The sequence below is a fragment of the Malus sylvestris genome, chromosome 10 (genome assembly GCF_916048215.2).
Source record: "Malus sylvestris chromosome 10, drMalSylv7.2, whole genome shotgun sequence".
NCBI lineage: Eukaryota > Viridiplantae > Streptophyta > Magnoliopsida > Rosales > Rosaceae > Malus > Malus sylvestris.
Genome location: NC_062269.1, coordinates 40,365,515 through 40,381,019, shown reverse-complemented (window position 1 = coordinate 40,381,019; position 15,505 = coordinate 40,365,515). Strand labels below are relative to the sequence as shown.

The following is a 15,505-nucleotide window of genomic DNA, read 5'->3' as shown; positions in this document are numbered from 1 at the left end:
TCATTAAACGGCAACCCAATTTTCTTTGCCCGCTGTCGTTTTCTTTGCATGATTAAGTTTCTCTTCCTGTCAATAAATTAATACTATTTTAGAGCATCATAACATTATTATCGTGTAACAAACTCAAAATAATTGGAATCTTGGATATTATTAAAGTATTTTAATTGCCTGAATACGATATCAACATTGTCACCGTATACATGAGTGGTAGTCCGGAGTAATGTAGATTTTTCGTATAATACAGGATACGCTAAAAAAGTTGGGAGTAAGAAGAAAAGAAATGAGCTTTGTAGACAAAAATAATTTTAAAATGACATATGATAGAAAAATTTAGTTTTAGTTTTTTAGAGTTCGTTTGGATATGCTTTTGAAATGACTGAAAGCGCTTTTAGTAAAAATATTTTTAGAACCAATCATTAGTAAAAATGACTGAAATCATATAACTGATTCTTCTTGCAGAAAACACTTTAAGTGCTTTTGAAACCTAAAAATATTTTTTTTCTAAAAGCTCTTTCAGTCATTTTAAAAGCACATCCAAACGAGCCCTTACTTTGTGACAAAAATATGCTTAGCAAAACCTTTTCTTAAGAAGCAATCACGAATGATTTTTTTTTTTTTTTGAACAAACGATATTATTTACACTAAATAGATGAGAACGAATGATCTTTTAGTACCTTATTTTAATTTTTTTTAAGACTTTCAATCTGATTTTGTGTTCCGAATCTTTAACGCTTTGTCCCCAATCTTAACCCTGTCCAAATTCTCCATTAAATTAAAAGTTATTTTTATCCTTATTTAATTGAGAAATAACAAAATATGTGACAAATTGACATGTTTTAAATGATTGAGGTTCACAATCAAATTAAAAGTTTTGGGCTCAATTGAAAGAATGTGATAAGTAAAGGGAGGCCGTTGCTAAATTGTGGCCTAATTATTACCTTGCGCGCCAACAAAACCCCCACCCGTCTCACCAACAGACAATCGTCACTATCATCTCCACCTTCCCATTACTCAGAAAATTTTTTTTTGATGTGTCTGGAATATCATTCAGTATATCAAATGTTATAATATAAATAGTTGAATATTTGAAAAAAAAATTAACTGCTTGTATCTTAGCACTTAGTGTATCGAGACATGTTACCAACACATTGAATAATTTCTCTCATTATTCATAGGGAAATTTTTTGAAATGTCATATGAACTTGTACCTATTTTTTACTATGTCATATAAACTAAAATTTTAAGCAATTTGTCATCTCACGCTGACTCCGTTAAGTTTTTCATCTAAAATAAGTCATGTGCGAGACTTGTGTTCAAGGTTATTTCTATCATTTTAACACCTCACTTACTTCTATTAAGTTGCATTCGTCAAAATAAGTTTAGAGTGTTCAGTTTAGTATGTCATGAAATCAAATTTTATACAGGCTCTGCAATATGAGAAACCAGTTGAGGATTGGTGTCGGAAATGGAGATGTAGATGCATATACGCTGTTCGAACACAACGATCCGCATAATTACCTTCGAACACAAAAGGGTTTTACTAAAGAAAAGTAAAGAATTTGTAAAAAGATATTAAATGACAAAAAAAACCTTGAATCACATGACTTATTTTGGATGAAAAACATAACGAAATTAGAGTAAGATGACAAATTGATGATTTCAAAAGGTTAATATGACAAATTGCTTAATATTTTAGTTTATATGACAAATTAAAAAAGGTGTATAAGTTCATATGACATTTAAAAAAAAATTCTTTGTTCATATTTATAAATAAATAATAAAATAATACCCCAAAAAAGATAATTTAAATGTTATTTATTTTGCTATTTAAATAAATAAATTTCGTGTCATTGCTTCTGAGAATCACGTTCATTGAATACCAAAAAGCGAATACGCATAAAAGGAGGAGGAGGAGAGGAGAGAGAAAGCGGAGGAGCAGCGAGGAGGAAGGAAACCCTAGAGCTTCAGCTTCTGGTTTTGGGGTTTGGAAAATGGGGGATTTGGAGAAGCAAGAGACGGTGCTACTGAAGAAGGCAGCGGAGGAGGCGGAGGGGGAAGAAAAGGAGAGGCTTTTGGAGGGAAATGGAATGGCGGTCGTCGATTTCGACCTGCTCTGCTCGACGGTGGCGCTGCAGACCCAGGGAAAGCTGGCGGCCAAGCTCCAGAGCTTCCCCGACGTAGAGGAAGGCGGAGACGCAGGGGACTTGGGTGGCGTCTTCAGGATGTGGGAAGGTGAAGTCCTAGATTGCTTCGATGACCGTCGTGTTGCGCTCGAATCCCTCTGGTCCGTATCCCTCTCTCCCTCTTTTCCTATTTGGATTCCCGGAAAATTTCCCCATAATTTGTTTTCCCGAGAAAAAGTTCTAATTTTTGCTATAAAGACGATTCCTTTTGTTTTTGGTTTATATATTGTTCAAAATTCGAATAACTGGGGAGCCAAAATCTCTCCTTTTTTTGACTTTTTTGTTTCTGAAGATGCATATTTGCTGCCTGTCGTTGAATTATTCAAAAATAGTCAAAGAAATTAATTGGGTCAATGTGTTGTTCCTTTTTTTTGTTGAGAATTTGAATTGCTTGTTTAGTTTGACTACTCGTTGACTAATCTTTGCAATGTATTTTGATGTTTGCAGTTGCCCATGCTATAGATTTGGGAAGAACATGAGACGAGCTGGTTTCGGTCCTTGTTCGTTACAGGTTTGTGGTTCTATCCCTTTTGTGATTGCTTTTTTTATGTTAGCTGTGGAAAGGAGAATTTGAGGATGTTTTAGATTGAAAACTATTGAACAACCCGTGTACCTTCAGCTCGTTTTGATTCGAAGATTTGGATTTTTGGGGTAAATAAGGTTGTTTTAGGTAGATTCTGAGTTTCGGTATATTGTTTCGCAGGGAGCTCTTCATTTGATTCTTGTTGTTCTTGTCCTTCTCAACTGCATTGCCTTCATTGTCACCAAGAAGCACTGCTTTCTATATTTGGCGGTTGCTTTCACCATTTCACTAGGAACGTATTTGGGGTACTTCCGAACACAGATAAAGAAGAAATTTAACATCAGGGTAAGCCTTCTCTCTTTGTCTATTGTTGTGTCCGGATTCTTACCTACCGGTAATATATGTTGTTACCTGAACTGGTGTTTCTCATTTCTTTCTAATATTAGTATTTGCCTGATTGCTATCTCTTGCTAATTCCAATTAACAATGTTAAAGTCTTATAACGTAAATGGTTTTTCAAGGAAGAAAAGTACATTAGGTGTAGAAAATACAGAAAATGTGGGTTAGGTACGGTAAACGGTTTGCTATTCCCTTCTCGTGGAGAGGGTGCTGTTACTGCTATGTTTTCCATCATTGCAATTGTAATGAGTTGTTTCATGAATATATGGTTTTTCTAATTCATGCCTTCTATTCGTTTTCTTTCATGGTTCTACATGAATTGCGTTAACATTGTTGCGGGCAATGCTGTTATTTTCAGGGTGGTGATAGTTCCTTGGATGATTGCATCTACCATCTCATCTGCCCATGCTGTGCATTATGTCAGGTCATCTTTCCGGATCCTATGCCTACAAAACAGTTGCTAAAAGTTTAAACTAGACATATGGTTTAATCCTTGATTAAGCTTCTTATTTCCGGAAACTTATTGATGGTATTCTTACAATGTGAGCAGGAATCCAGAACATTGGAGATGAACAATGTCCAAGATGGTACCTGGCATGGTCGGGGTGATACGATTTACATAGGTAGCCTTGGAGAAGGTGCAAAATCGTTCTTTGAGCTACAACCGCCTCCGATTGTCTCAATCAAATCCCCTGACCCCTGCAGCTTGTAGAAAAGTACAGATTCTTGTGAACATCCACGAGTTTAATAAGCTGGCCATTTGCCGTTCCAGAAAGTCGCCATAGCTATGATTGGAAATCGGACTTTCCATTTGATTTCCTCCACGAGAAGGATTGTTATGTCGTGCCATCGGGAAGGCAAACGTTTAACATTCATGAGTGCCGCGGTCGCCATCGTGAAGTAGAGCTGCTTGAAATTCCTGCTCCACCTTGTAATTGCTGTGTTTTCAGCTGCGGAAGGTGTAAATTACGTTATGAAGAAGATTTCATTGATCCAGGTGGATAATGGTAACAATGTAATTGTACATACATGTGCTGGGGTTTCTTAGATTGATCCCCCATTCTCTAGATTTGCTTGTTGTAATGTTGTTTATTACATATATTCTTGTTCCAAATTGAACCACTTTTATGTACTAAAGATGTGATTGTGATATCAAAATGGAGGACTTGAAAATTGACGATTCTAATCATTGAAATATAACTTGGAGCAGACTCAAAAAGATGTTTCAAATAACGGAAAATTTGACGGTTCTAATTGTTGAAATATAACTCAGAGGAAACCCAAAAAATTGACGGTTCTATTGAAGGCGTATCTAACTATAAAAAAGTAGAAATGGCATACAAGGAAGTTGATGGTGGATGCTAATGTTTCCCAATATAAGCGATATTGAAGGAAAGAAAAGAATGAACTTGAGATATCGAGTGGAGGAGAGGAAAATTGAACTCGGGATATTGAGTGCATGAATGCTCTTAGTCCTCCATACTGCATAATCACATGATTAATTAATCAAGGACATTGAGAAAAAATCGTAACAATAGCATGTGATACACAATCCAAATAAGTTGAAATTGGTCATCAATCAATGGCCACTAAAGTCTTACTCAAATGATTAATTAATCCTAATTTGATTTAAGCCAGCAGCATCATGAATCATGATATATCATCCTTTTGATCTCCAGCTTATACACAATTTGGACGCAGAGAATGTATTATATAATATTAGTAAGACTAAAATAGTATTAGAATAGTATTAAAGTTGATTATTTGCAAGTAGTAATCAAAATCCCGGTGCTTTAATTAGGATTGAAATTCTCTCTGGAACCTACGAATTGCCCAATCTGAGGCATTCAAGAGACGGAGAGATACCCAAACGTTGGAGAGAGATTGTTTCTCAGGTAGGCCAATGAGCTTGGCTAATAGAGACCGCATAATTTAAATTGAATGCTTTGAATTGTTCGATCTGCAAGTTCTGAAATGTGAGATCCGAAGAGGATCTCAATCCCTTTCATTGGACTCACATATGAAATTCAAACTTGATGGACTGTGTTGTCATCTTGTACAAAATGTAAATGTAAAGATGCTTGAAGAAATTTAAAGCTCAACAATTTTGACCAGTATTCCATCTTAAAAACTAAACTCAAATATTACATGGTCTTCAAAAAACTGCAAAGGTCATGGTATTCTTTGGAACATGGTTACATCAATTGACCAGGACAATATGTTTACTCCATTACCCTTAAGTTTGAATCCATTTTATCGTACACTAGAGTATTTGAGAATATCGTCTTATAAAAAAATTAGAGCGTTCTTAATGAGTTATTTTTGCAGACGTGTCAAATTGTAATATGAAGTAAATACGATCTTTACTAAAAGTAAGCTAACGAGTGTTGAATTATATGAGAAGAGATCCTCTTCAGATCTCTTCCACCAAAGTCACCGGACCAAGTGATCCGGACCTTTGAATTTTCATCCAATGTCCCACCTGCTTTGACCCCTTAAAATATCCAAAGAGGATCTCTTCTCCAATTATATATACTCGTCCTTTTACATGTACGACTTATTGTGTGATCAACATCATCATGACATGATTGACTTTGCTATTTGTATTGTTTATATCAAATTAACCGATATGATACATTGATTACATAAATACTTTTATGCATACCTCTTCCCCTCGATCTTTGCCATACTCTGTTGTCCTAAGATGATCCACACTCGCTAACAGTCTGCCCGGTGCTACACCGTAAGCACATTGGGTACGGAGGCGGCAGAGAACTCACTGAATCGGAGATAGAAGATGGCGAAAAGGACTCAGCGGTGTGAGAAGACGGTAGCTGTGAAGAAGGGTCCATGGAGTCCTGAGGAGGATCACAAGTTGGTAGCTTACATTCAAAGATATGGAATTTGGAATTGGAGTCGGATGCCTAAACCAGCTGGTAGGAAGCAAATTTGAAGTTTCTTAATCTTTCTATCTATATTTACGCGTATTTGAGCAAAATTTTCATTGATCATTTGGGTACTCGCTCGTTTGGGATTGCTTTTAGAAAGGTACAAAGCGCTTTCAGACAACCACGAGCGTTTTTAACGAACTGACTTTTCTTCTTCTGCATTTGTTTTAGGTCTGGCCAGGTCCGGGAAGAGTTGTAGACTTCGTTGGGTGAATTACCTAAGGCCGGATATTAAGCGTGGGAACTTCGGCAAAGACGAAGAGGAAACCATACTTGAGTTGCATCAAGCAATAGGAAACCGGTAAGGACTTAAATCTAACCAACACGAAAGAAAACAGAATGGTTATCAAACGGTCCTTAAGCATAATTCGTCGTTTATAAGCAACTTCTGCAGCTTCATAAGAAACTGACAAGTTTCCTAAAAGATTTTTTGTTTGTTATCTTTCTAGATGGTCTGCTATTGCAGCAAGGCTTCCCGGAAGAACGGACAATGAGATTAAGAATTACTGGCACACCCACATGAAAAAACGCTTCAAGGCGGGGATTGAATCAGTACACGAAGAAGCAAAAGGGTCCGGTGACAAGGAAGCCAGCAAGAACAAGTTATCTGAAGCTGGACAACTCTTTCTTGTTGATGAAGCTACGAAGGTAGCATCATTAAAGTCGGAGGCAACTTGTTCAGCTTCATCGAGCGTATACTTTCCCGTTTGGGAATTCGACGATCAAAAAGGCCAGATTGCAGAGCAAAGTGTTTGTGCATCTGATGTCACATTTGGTGAGCTTCAAAGTTTGGATTCTCAAGTGTGGCAGCAAGAGCCTATATTTCCATGTGATTCCTACATTAATCATGTCACCAGTGATTACTGGGTCAGTTTAATCGATAAAACAGGATGAGTTAGATTAATTAAAAGTGTTTGAACTTTGAATAAGCGGAAATCGTAATGTCTTGTGTATTTGGATGCTTAAGTACAGCCGTCAACTGTTTGTTCTTCTGCTCTGACTGTATTAATTGTGTCATGCATATGTGTGAGTAAAAGTTAAATAATCGCCAAGCTCGAATCCACCTTTTCATGGTTTAGATTAGATTAATTAGAATATTGTTAACATGAGACACATTACAAACTTCAGTTTGCTTTAATGTAGCCCAGCAAGCAGCAAGACATAAAAAAAGAGCAAAAAACATTGGAATTTGCTTTTATTGAGAGTTGAACTCAAGACCTCCCGCTTACTAAACGGGTGCTCTAACCAACTGAGCTATGAAAGCATTGACGGCTGCGAGACACGGGAAATGGATAATTGATGTTAAAAAATCTTCCAGAGGGACATGCTAAAACAAGAACAAAAACAAAAAGGTTGGGGCAGGTTACAACATTAAGCCGAAAAACAGAGCCCAATAAAAAAATGAAGCCCAAAAGAAAAAGCCCAACAAAAAATGAAAAAGAAAAAAAGTATCTTGCTTTCATTGAGAGTTGAACTCAAGACCTCCCGCTTACTAAACGGGTGCTCTAACCAACTGAGCTATGAAAGCTTTGTTGTCATATCTTCCATCTATATTATAGCTTATCTTGAGCAAACACCTCCCGCTCCACTTGGGTTGATGACAGTTGAGAGTCTGAAACTGGGATCAAAACACCCACTAACAGTTTTCAAAAAAAATGTCTGCAGATTCCGACGGAAACTTGACCCTTCTCTTCTCTGAGATCATCACTGCAACCCCACCATTCCCAAAAAATGACTTGCATTTTCAAAACAAAGCGAGCTATTTTACCGAAAGCAAAAGCATGGCTTTCAAGGATTTTCTGCTTCTCTATACCAACAGTCTTCGTTCGTTGTGTTTTCCGACGTTTCCTGCAAATGGGGATCCGAAGTTAAACCTGCTGCTGTCAAAGGAGATGTAAGTAAATCCGTGTTGTTTGATGCGTGTATCTTGGCCAAAGAGTTGATGAAGATGAAAGATAAGAAATGGGATATGATGAGTGAAGTACGGATGGAATTGCTCTCGTCTACAGCAGGCCATTGCAGAGCGAACGATCATGCGCAACTGCTGAGCAAAGGAGGAGAGCTTGTCACCTTTGTTTGGTTACTGATGGCTCATTTCGGCATAGGGGAGCAGTTCCAAATAAACGAGGGCCATGCAAGAGCAAAATTCATTGTCGGAAAGTAAACTCGATGAATTGAATAAACCTAGTAGAATTTAACCTTTTTCTCATGAGACATCTGCTTATACTGAATCCAAATAAACTGAACGAAGTATCGGTGATCTCATTTGAGCGCATCATTTATTTTTTCTTCTCATGAGACATCTGCTTTCGGTTTTCTTAATATTTGACAAGCACAGGCAGGGTTTCAAGTTTCAACTAGGAAGATGCCTTGATTACCTACATCTTGCTCTGCTGTGCCATAAGCCTGGATTTAATAGTCGCTTTCATGCTTATGTTCTCTAATTGGACTGCTGTTGCTCTGAAGAATAATGGAGTGTTTACTAAACGGGGTAGGAGTTGGAAGAAACGGAATTGCACACCTTCGAAGCATTCCAGCGTTTACTAACATTTGGGGAATTAGAAAATGGGTGAGGTCCACCTAATATCAGGAATCGAATCCCGGAATTACCCGGAATTGGATTACTGAAATGGAGCTGGTATTTGGATTCAGGAGAGAAGGCTCCATCCGCAATCAAATTTTCTTTCCAAAATACCGTTCCCTCTTCTCGTGTCCTCCGCCATCCTTCCAGCAGATCTCTGCTGTCTTTCACAGTCGACGCCCTTTCAACGAATCCACCTTCAACAAGAAGTTATAAGGCCTCGATTCTTCTATTTTGCCTAGCCTAATCTCCAATTGTTTCGAACTACCATCTTACTGGACAAGCTTTTGGGAGTTCTACTACGTAATGATTTTGATACAACTCACGCTCTGCTTCTTACTCAATGTAACAGTCAAGGATGTATTTCTTATTACAATACCAACAATTACAGCAGCAGCTTTCCTTTTACAGTATTTCCCTATATAGTAACTAGGTAGCTTCCTCTCTAAGTCACTCCCTAACAATCTCCTAACAATCAATGCCAACACATCACTACAATCATGCTGACTTGGCATAATACACAACATCCTATCAGAATTAACATCTTACGTTGTTGATCGATGTCGTGGTGTTGACACATGTCTTGAAGCAAGGGGGCTTCTACTCCGAAGAGTAGAAAGCTCCCATTAACTCGTTATGGGGTTAGTCGGGAGAGATTTTTTAGCGTGCCAGAAATACTTTTCTAGTACATTAAGTGTCATAATACAAATGGTTGGGTATTTGGAAAAAAAAAATTTCAACCATTTCCTAGCACACTGAAAATTTCAAATTTCAACCATTTAGTATACATAATTGTGTTTCCAGTACGCTGAAAACTTTGTCGTTAGCTAGTGGCTTGTTTCGATCACATATGGTACCAATAAAGACTGAATAAGGGGCGGCCTCTAATGTGGTCCCAAATCATGCTCTGAGTCAGCCGTCTCATGGGCTTCCTGGTAAAAGATGAGATTGTTCAAAAGACTAGAGTACATGCATGCATGGTTGAAGGATCTGAATCCACAATGTCCTGAAGCTGAAGCGAGCTTCGCAGTAGGTGCAGCTCAAAAGGTCGGAAGTTAGAATATTCCAAGTTGGTAGTAAATAATAATTGGTTTCCGCCATCATATGATTGTGGCCAAAAGTCTCTTTGAGTCAATCTAGAGAGAGAGTCGCGCACTCAAGAAAGACGACAAAGCTTTCTTTCTTTATCACACACTGCTTCAAGTTTTGTGCACTTGGAGGAGATTAATTACAGGAGGAAATATGATGAAAACTATGCCGCTACCTATACCCAAAAACCTGATAAAGATATGGGATGTATGGAATCTGAGGGGCTACATTCTCTTGAGCCTTGCTATTCAAGTTTTCCTAACGTTTTCTGCGCCATTCAGGCAACAATGTAGAAGCAAGTTGCTCCTAGGGTTGATCTGGTCGGCGTACCTGCTCTCCGACTGGGTTGCTGCTGTTTCCATTGGGATAATCGCCAAAAGCCAGACTCAGAATTGTGGCTCTAGAAATAATGAAGACCTTTTAGCATTCTGGGCTTCGTTTCTTTTGGTGCATCTTGGTGGCCCTGATACCATTACTTCTTTTGCTCTGGAGGACAATGAGTTCTGGCTCAGGCACTTGATTCAACTCATCCTACAAGTCCTGGCTGCTGCGTTTAGTTTCTATATGACACTTGTCGAAAACAGGCTTTGGATCCCGACGATCCTAGTGTTTGTTGCTGGAACTATCAAGTTTGGGGAGAGAACATGTTGTCTGTACCTTGCAAGTTTGGACCATTTTGGAGAGACTGTATTGTCAAAGCCAGAACCTGGTCCTGACTATGAAGAGGCCGTCGACATATATTCTACAATGAGGTCAGTCAAAGTAGAGATGCCGCCAACAAGGCCATTGCACACTGGGAAAGGGAACAATCATAAGAAAAACCCCAAATTTACAGTTGACGGAGTTCGTAAAGAATCTTTAGATGACATGCAGTTATTGCGGGAATCATATCGCTTCTTCGAAAGCTTCAAAGGACTCATTGTTGGGTTCCTTCTGAGCTCCAAAGATCGAGAGCGCAGTCGAGATTTTTTTCTCAAAAGAACACCCATCAGTGCTTTTCAACTGATAGAGTACGAGCTCAGCTTCATGTATGAGGTTCTCCATACCAAGGTAGTTGTGGCTCGACACAAAATCGGCTACTTGCTCCGCTTGTTCACCTTCTGTTCAACCATCGGTGCCTTGATTTTGTTCATTTTAGTTGAAAAAGATGAGTTTGAGAAAGATGAGTTTGGTAAGTTTGACATTGTTCTTACTTTTCTATTGCTTGGCGTAGCCATAGTCCTCGACATACTATCTGTGTTGTTGAAGCTCATTTTCTCTGACTGGACCATCATTGCCTTAAGAAACAACTGGAGCCAACGTTATATCCCTTCATGGATATTGAAAAGACGAAGGTGGTCTGGATCGGTGTCCCAGTATAATATGATAAGGAATTGCTTGGATGAGCGTCCAGAATGGGTGTTCACTATTGGTGGTTATGTGGGTGTTAGAGGAATCCTGGACAAAATAAAAGTTTCATTCTTTTCTTCCTCTGAGAAATTCACGGATGAGCTCAAGGGCTTCGTGTTCAAGCAGCTGAGGATCAAATCTTTGGAAGCAAACAATCGAAGAACCGCCATGGAGGCATGCTCACAAAGAGGTGACTGGGCTCTCCTGCTGACTTCAGACTACTTGAATCTCAAATGGAGTGTAGGGGAATATCAGTATGCAGAAAGTGTTCTTCTGTGGCACATTGCAACAGAACTCTACTTTGCAAAAACCTTGGAAGATGCTGACGGAAGACGAAAAATCTGCAAAATACTTTCGGATTATATGTTTTATCTTCTGGTGATGCAGCACAAGATGATGGCCCCATTCTTGGGAAATTGGCATATAGTCTTTCAGGACACTCGTGCAGAGGCAAAGAGATTCTTTTCCAAGCAACCATTAGTATCTGATCATCGAAACGCCTGCGCCAAGATCACTGCTGTGAATGCCAAATTCAGATCAGCAGCTGTGAAGGGAAGTAAAAGCAAATCTGTGTTGTTTGATGCATGTTTCCTAGTAGGAGAGCTTGAAAAGTTGGAACGAGACCCGTGGAAGCTAATGAGCCGAGTGTGGGTGGAATTGTTGTCCTATGCTTCCATCAAATGTAGACCAATTGTACATGCTCAGCAACCAAGTAGGGGTGGAGAACTTCTGACTTTCACTTGGCTACTGATGTATCATCTCGGCTTGGGAACACAATTCTATGAGCTCGAAAACCATGCTGGAAAAATGGTGCCAACCAAGTGAAATCATTCATCCAGGCTTCTTTATCTTTTATTTCTTTAGGCAATTGGGAGGGGGGTTGCTTGTAATGAAATATATTGTGCGACTTTATTACAGTTTATTTTATTGGGTTGGCGATCTGTTTGAAATCAAATGAACATTTTGCGTTGATTCAGTTCAGATGAAATTCCAAGTTCAGTAGATCATTTGCTTCTTCACTCCGATTAAAACTACAAGTGGTATTTCTTATTAAAATTCCTTGAAATGTGTACGCTAATTGAAACAGAAAAGTAATCATATGCTGCAAGTTCGTGGCATATCCGAGTTGAATATCCCACATCGGCCAGAGAAAGAAAGAAAGAAGACTCTAAATGTCCTAATTTCACTCCAACTAGCTTTGAGACCTTGTATGATAAAATCTCATATCTGACAGATTGTGTAGGAGGTAATTGCCAAGTACAGGACAATATCGAGACCGGTGTCTCTGATATTTTGACAATCCACAAGTCAATTTTCCCTTACAACTACTCCCTTTTGGTATGCATAACTCATCAATTTGGTTTTAATTGGCTTAGAAAACTCACACCTAACGCGTGGAGGGAGACCTTGACTGTTTGACAAGTCCTTGGTACAGCACGCCAACGTTTACTAGTAATCATTAGGGAAAATGGTCCCTACTGGTGTGATGTGAAGAACATTCAACAGACCAGATGGGAATTGTGACCACTTACAAAACTCTTTGAGCTCATCTTTTTTCGATGAACAAGTCCCGCTCGTTCTTTCACTAACTGTGTTTTCAGTTCCTTCTTGATTATCTGTTATCATCCACCATGTCCACACGAGAGCTTTTTACCACTTCATTCCAGTCACCTTATGTGTCTCTAGACCTTCTTTCGTACGTGAAATCCGGGCAGGTCACCCCATTCCAAATTTTCAATGAAGTTATCATGCCGGATTTTCAGTATCATATATCTAAAGATAAACCGTTACTAGAAAAACACAAAAGCAGCAGCAGCACCAACAGTGAAGAAGACTACTCCTCTGGTTATCTGCAAACACTTCAGAAAATCCAGAGTGATCTCATTTACATCGGAAAGGCGTGTAGCAGACTGAAGCAATGGGAAGATCTTGTCAACGGTGCTATCAGAGAATTAGTTCTTCAAAGCTTAGATGATGCCTTCAAAGAAAGAACGGAGACACTTGAAAACAGCACCAAAACAAATTTTCTTCACAACAAGCTTGACAGAGTTCTCAAAATTATCTCCAGTTTAAAGGAGTCTCTTCAATTACCTTCAGTGAATTTGAATTCTGAGAGCTTCAGACTTTCCATGACGCGTGCGGAAGACAACCTTCATCATTCCTTGGCAGAACTGCAAGATGTGAACTCGCATAACATTACGGAAGAGAGTTCAGTTTTCAAAGAAACTGAAGCAGCCTATACAGGTCTAAATGAAACGCGGCGGCGCTGCTTCCTCTGCTTCTCAGTTTTCCCTGAAAATGCGATCATAAAGAAGAAAGTTTTAGTCCATTGGTGGGTTGGTGAGGAGTCTATAGATGAGAAGATGGCAAATGAATTCTTCAAGGAATTTACAGAAAAAGGCCTCATCAAGCCTGTATACAAAAAGCGCAGACCAAGTGCTGACAGCTGCACTATGGACCCTTCTACTCGTTATGCCGTGATCAGGCTTGCAGAGAAAGCTCAGTTCATCAATTGCAATACGGATGGGAATCCTACCGAAAACTTTACTTGCTCTAGGTGGGAATGCCTGGTAAAAACCGAAGAAGGTTCTTCTATACTCGAATTGCCATTCCATTTAAAACAGGAGAACGTTCTAAGTATGATCAATGTCAATGAGCCTGATCTTGAGTTCAGACCAGACTGGTTCTCGAAGATGAAAAATGTCAGAGTGTTGCAGCTTGGAAGATGGCAGAGCTCCGCCGAACATCTGATTCAGGTAGAGGACAGCGACTTCTTAAAAGGGTTGAAGAATATGAGACATCTCCGGTACTTGAGTCTTCGAGGAGTCTCTGGAATTACTGAGCTTCCGGCTGCAGTCTGCAAACTCAGCAATCTGAGGATCCTGAACCTCAACGGCTGTCTTAATTTGGAGAAAATTCCTCGAGGGATAGGCTCACTCAAGAACCTGACACACTTAGATATGTACGAGTGCTACTTGATCAGCCACATGCCGAAAGGACTTGCTTTGCTCTCACAGCTCCAAGTGCTTAAGGGGTTCGTGATCGATGAGCCAAAGCCTGCAGGAGGTGGAAGCCAGCCCTGTAAGCTAGCTGATTTGTCAAGCTTGCAACATCTAAGAAAGTTGAGTATCCATGTTGACGTAAACAAAATGTCCGAAGCTGTGAAAAGAGAGCTGATTTCTTTGGCAGATTTTGCAAATCTCCGGTCTTTATCCATATCATGGTCAAGACTTTATGGCCACAGAAAACCCCCACCTCTCCAGAGGAGACTAACCAACAAGTTAGCCAGCCTCTCAAAATTAAAGTCAGCAAAATCATCACTTTCATCAATGCCGCCAGTTTCTCCATCAACACCTTCAGTCTCTCCATGGCGTCCTGTTCTTTTGGAGAAACTTAACCTCCATTACTTCCCTGATTCTAAGATTCCTGATTGGTTGATGCAATGGAAATTAGATGAACTAAAGAAGCTCCATATCAGAGGGGGAAAGCTCTCGGATTTGCGTCACCGAGAACAATGCCAATGGAAGGTCGAAGTTTTACGCTTGAAGTTCTTGGGAGAATTGCAGATGGATTGGCCAAGCCTGCAAGAATTGTTTCCAAAGTTGAATTACTTGGAGATATACAAGTGTCCTAAACTCATCAGTTCCATGCCGTGCGATCATGAGGGTGTGTGGGAAAAGGCAGACTCAAAGCAAGAAGAAGCATCGAACAGCAATCACCATTAACAGAACTAGAACTAGGATATTTACGTTTAAATTTGTTGTATCCTTGTATTGTTTATTGCAGCTGCTAGCTACAGTATGAATAATTCCATAACCAAATTATATGCTTATGTCTAGTAAATTTATTATATCGAGTCTGAATAGCTCATTTGGTAACCAGATACACTTGCTCTTACTTTATAAGCTATTATATAGTTAGAGGGGTGGATCTGTGACATTATTTTTTTTCTTCCTATTTTTATGTAAGTTTTTGTAGGGCCCACTCAGAAATGTATTTCAACAATCCAAACTGTCTATTTTTTAGGTTTTACCTCAAAATCATGACTACCAAAAATACTCAAATCCAAACCATATTAGATTAAATTTAGTGTTAACTTGTAAAACCGTATTAATCAATTTTCTTTACTACAAATGAATGTCTTAATAGTTTTGGATTTGTCTAATTTTTTACAAAGATAATCCATGAATGATATTATAAAATAAAGACGATTCGGATCATTAAAATATATTACATAATGGGTTTTGTAAAAACGCGTGTCAAAAATTACGTAAAAAAGTAGTGCTACGAATTTGCCCCATAGGTAATTAAGAACTCTAATTCACCGGAACTCATATCCAAACAAACGTTGAGCCTACAATCTTAACCCAAAATATCTAACAAAACTAGTTAG

The 15,505-nt window shown here is 38.9% G+C and overlaps 4 protein-coding genes and 2 non-coding genes across 6 annotated transcripts; 4 read left to right on the top strand and 2 right to left on the bottom strand.

Annotated features, from left to right (window-relative positions):
- Nucleotides 1-1,858: 1,858 nt before the first annotated feature.
- On the top strand, nucleotides 1,859-4,263 carry LOC126587557 (protein PLANT CADMIUM RESISTANCE 12-like). The gene is made up of 5 exons (XM_050252639.1): nucleotides 1,859-2,284; nucleotides 2,631-2,694; nucleotides 2,887-3,051; nucleotides 3,464-3,529; nucleotides 3,656-4,263. Exons 1-5 carry the CDS (start codon nucleotides 1,992-1,994, stop codon nucleotides 3,815-3,817), a joined length of 750 nt encoding a protein of 249 aa, XP_050108596.1. The 5' UTR covers nucleotides 1,859-1,991; the 3' UTR covers nucleotides 3,818-4,263.
- Nucleotides 4,264-5,683: 1,420 nt separating this feature from the next.
- LOC126586769 (transcription factor MYB4-like) lies at nucleotides 5,684-7,114 on the top strand. The gene is made up of 3 exons (XM_050251712.1): nucleotides 5,684-6,041; nucleotides 6,225-6,354; nucleotides 6,503-7,114. The coding sequence occupies exons 1-3, from the start codon at nucleotides 5,903-5,905 to the stop codon at nucleotides 6,945-6,947; spliced, it is 714 nt and encodes a 237-aa protein (XP_050107669.1). The 5' UTR covers nucleotides 5,684-5,902; the 3' UTR covers nucleotides 6,948-7,114.
- Nucleotides 7,115-7,243: 129 nt separating this feature from the next.
- On the bottom strand, nucleotides 7,244-7,317 carry TRNAT-AGU (transfer RNA threonine (anticodon AGU)). The gene has a single exon. It is a non-coding gene; the product is annotated as a tRNA-Thr (tRNA).
- Nucleotides 7,318-7,507: 190 nt separating this feature from the next.
- TRNAT-AGU (transfer RNA threonine (anticodon AGU)) lies at nucleotides 7,508-7,581 on the bottom strand. Its single transcript has one exon. It is a non-coding gene; the product is annotated as a tRNA-Thr (tRNA).
- A 2,057-nt stretch (nucleotides 7,582-9,638) lies between these two features.
- On the top strand, nucleotides 9,639-12,129 carry LOC126586729 (uncharacterized). The gene has a single exon (XM_050251666.1). It carries the CDS (start codon nucleotides 9,877-9,879, stop codon nucleotides 11,935-11,937), a length of 2,061 nt encoding a protein of 686 aa, XP_050107623.1. The 5' UTR covers nucleotides 9,639-9,876; the 3' UTR covers nucleotides 11,938-12,129.
- Nucleotides 12,130-12,621: 492 nt separating this feature from the next.
- Nucleotides 12,622-14,944, top strand: LOC126586728 (disease resistance RPP13-like protein 4). The gene has a single exon (XM_050251665.1). The coding sequence runs from the start codon at nucleotides 12,744-12,746 to the stop codon at nucleotides 14,835-14,837; it is 2,094 nt and encodes a 697-aa protein (XP_050107622.1). The 5' UTR covers nucleotides 12,622-12,743; the 3' UTR covers nucleotides 14,838-14,944.
- The last annotated feature ends 561 nt before the right edge of the window (nucleotides 14,945-15,505 follow it).

What these genes read in the sequence shown, in the direction of transcription:
- LOC126586769 (XM_050251712.1), top strand. Translation starts at nt 5,903, where the DNA reads ATGGCGAAAAGGACTCAGCGGTGTGAGAAGACGGTAGCTGTGAAGAAG. An exon ending in TCGGATGCCTAAACCAGCTG is followed by an intron (nt 6,042 to 6,224) that starts GTAGGAAGCAAA and finishes CATTTGTTTTAG; the next exon opens with GTCTGGCCAGGTCCGGGAAG. An exon ending in CATCAAGCAATAGGAAACCG is followed by an intron (nt 6,355 to 6,502) that starts GTAAGGACTTAA and finishes TTATCTTTCTAG; the next exon opens with ATGGTCTGCTATTGCAGCAA.
- LOC126587557 (XM_050252639.1), top strand. Translation starts at nt 1,992, where the DNA reads ATGGGGGATTTGGAGAAGCAAGAGACGGTGCTACTGAAGAAGGCAGCG. An exon ending in GTTGCGCTCGAATCCCTCTG is followed by an intron (nt 2,285 to 2,630) that starts GTCCGTATCCCT and finishes TGATGTTTGCAG; the next exon opens with TTGCCCATGCTATAGATTTG. An exon ending in CATGCTGTGCATTATGTCAG is followed by an intron (nt 3,530 to 3,655) that starts GTCATCTTTCCG and finishes CAATGTGAGCAG; the next exon opens with GAATCCAGAACATTGGAGAT.
- LOC126586728 (XM_050251665.1), top strand. Translation starts at nt 12,744, where the DNA reads ATGTCCACACGAGAGCTTTTTACCACTTCATTCCAGTCACCTTATGTG.
- LOC126586729 (XM_050251666.1), top strand. Translation starts at nt 9,877, where the DNA reads ATGATGAAAACTATGCCGCTACCTATACCCAAAAACCTGATAAAGATA.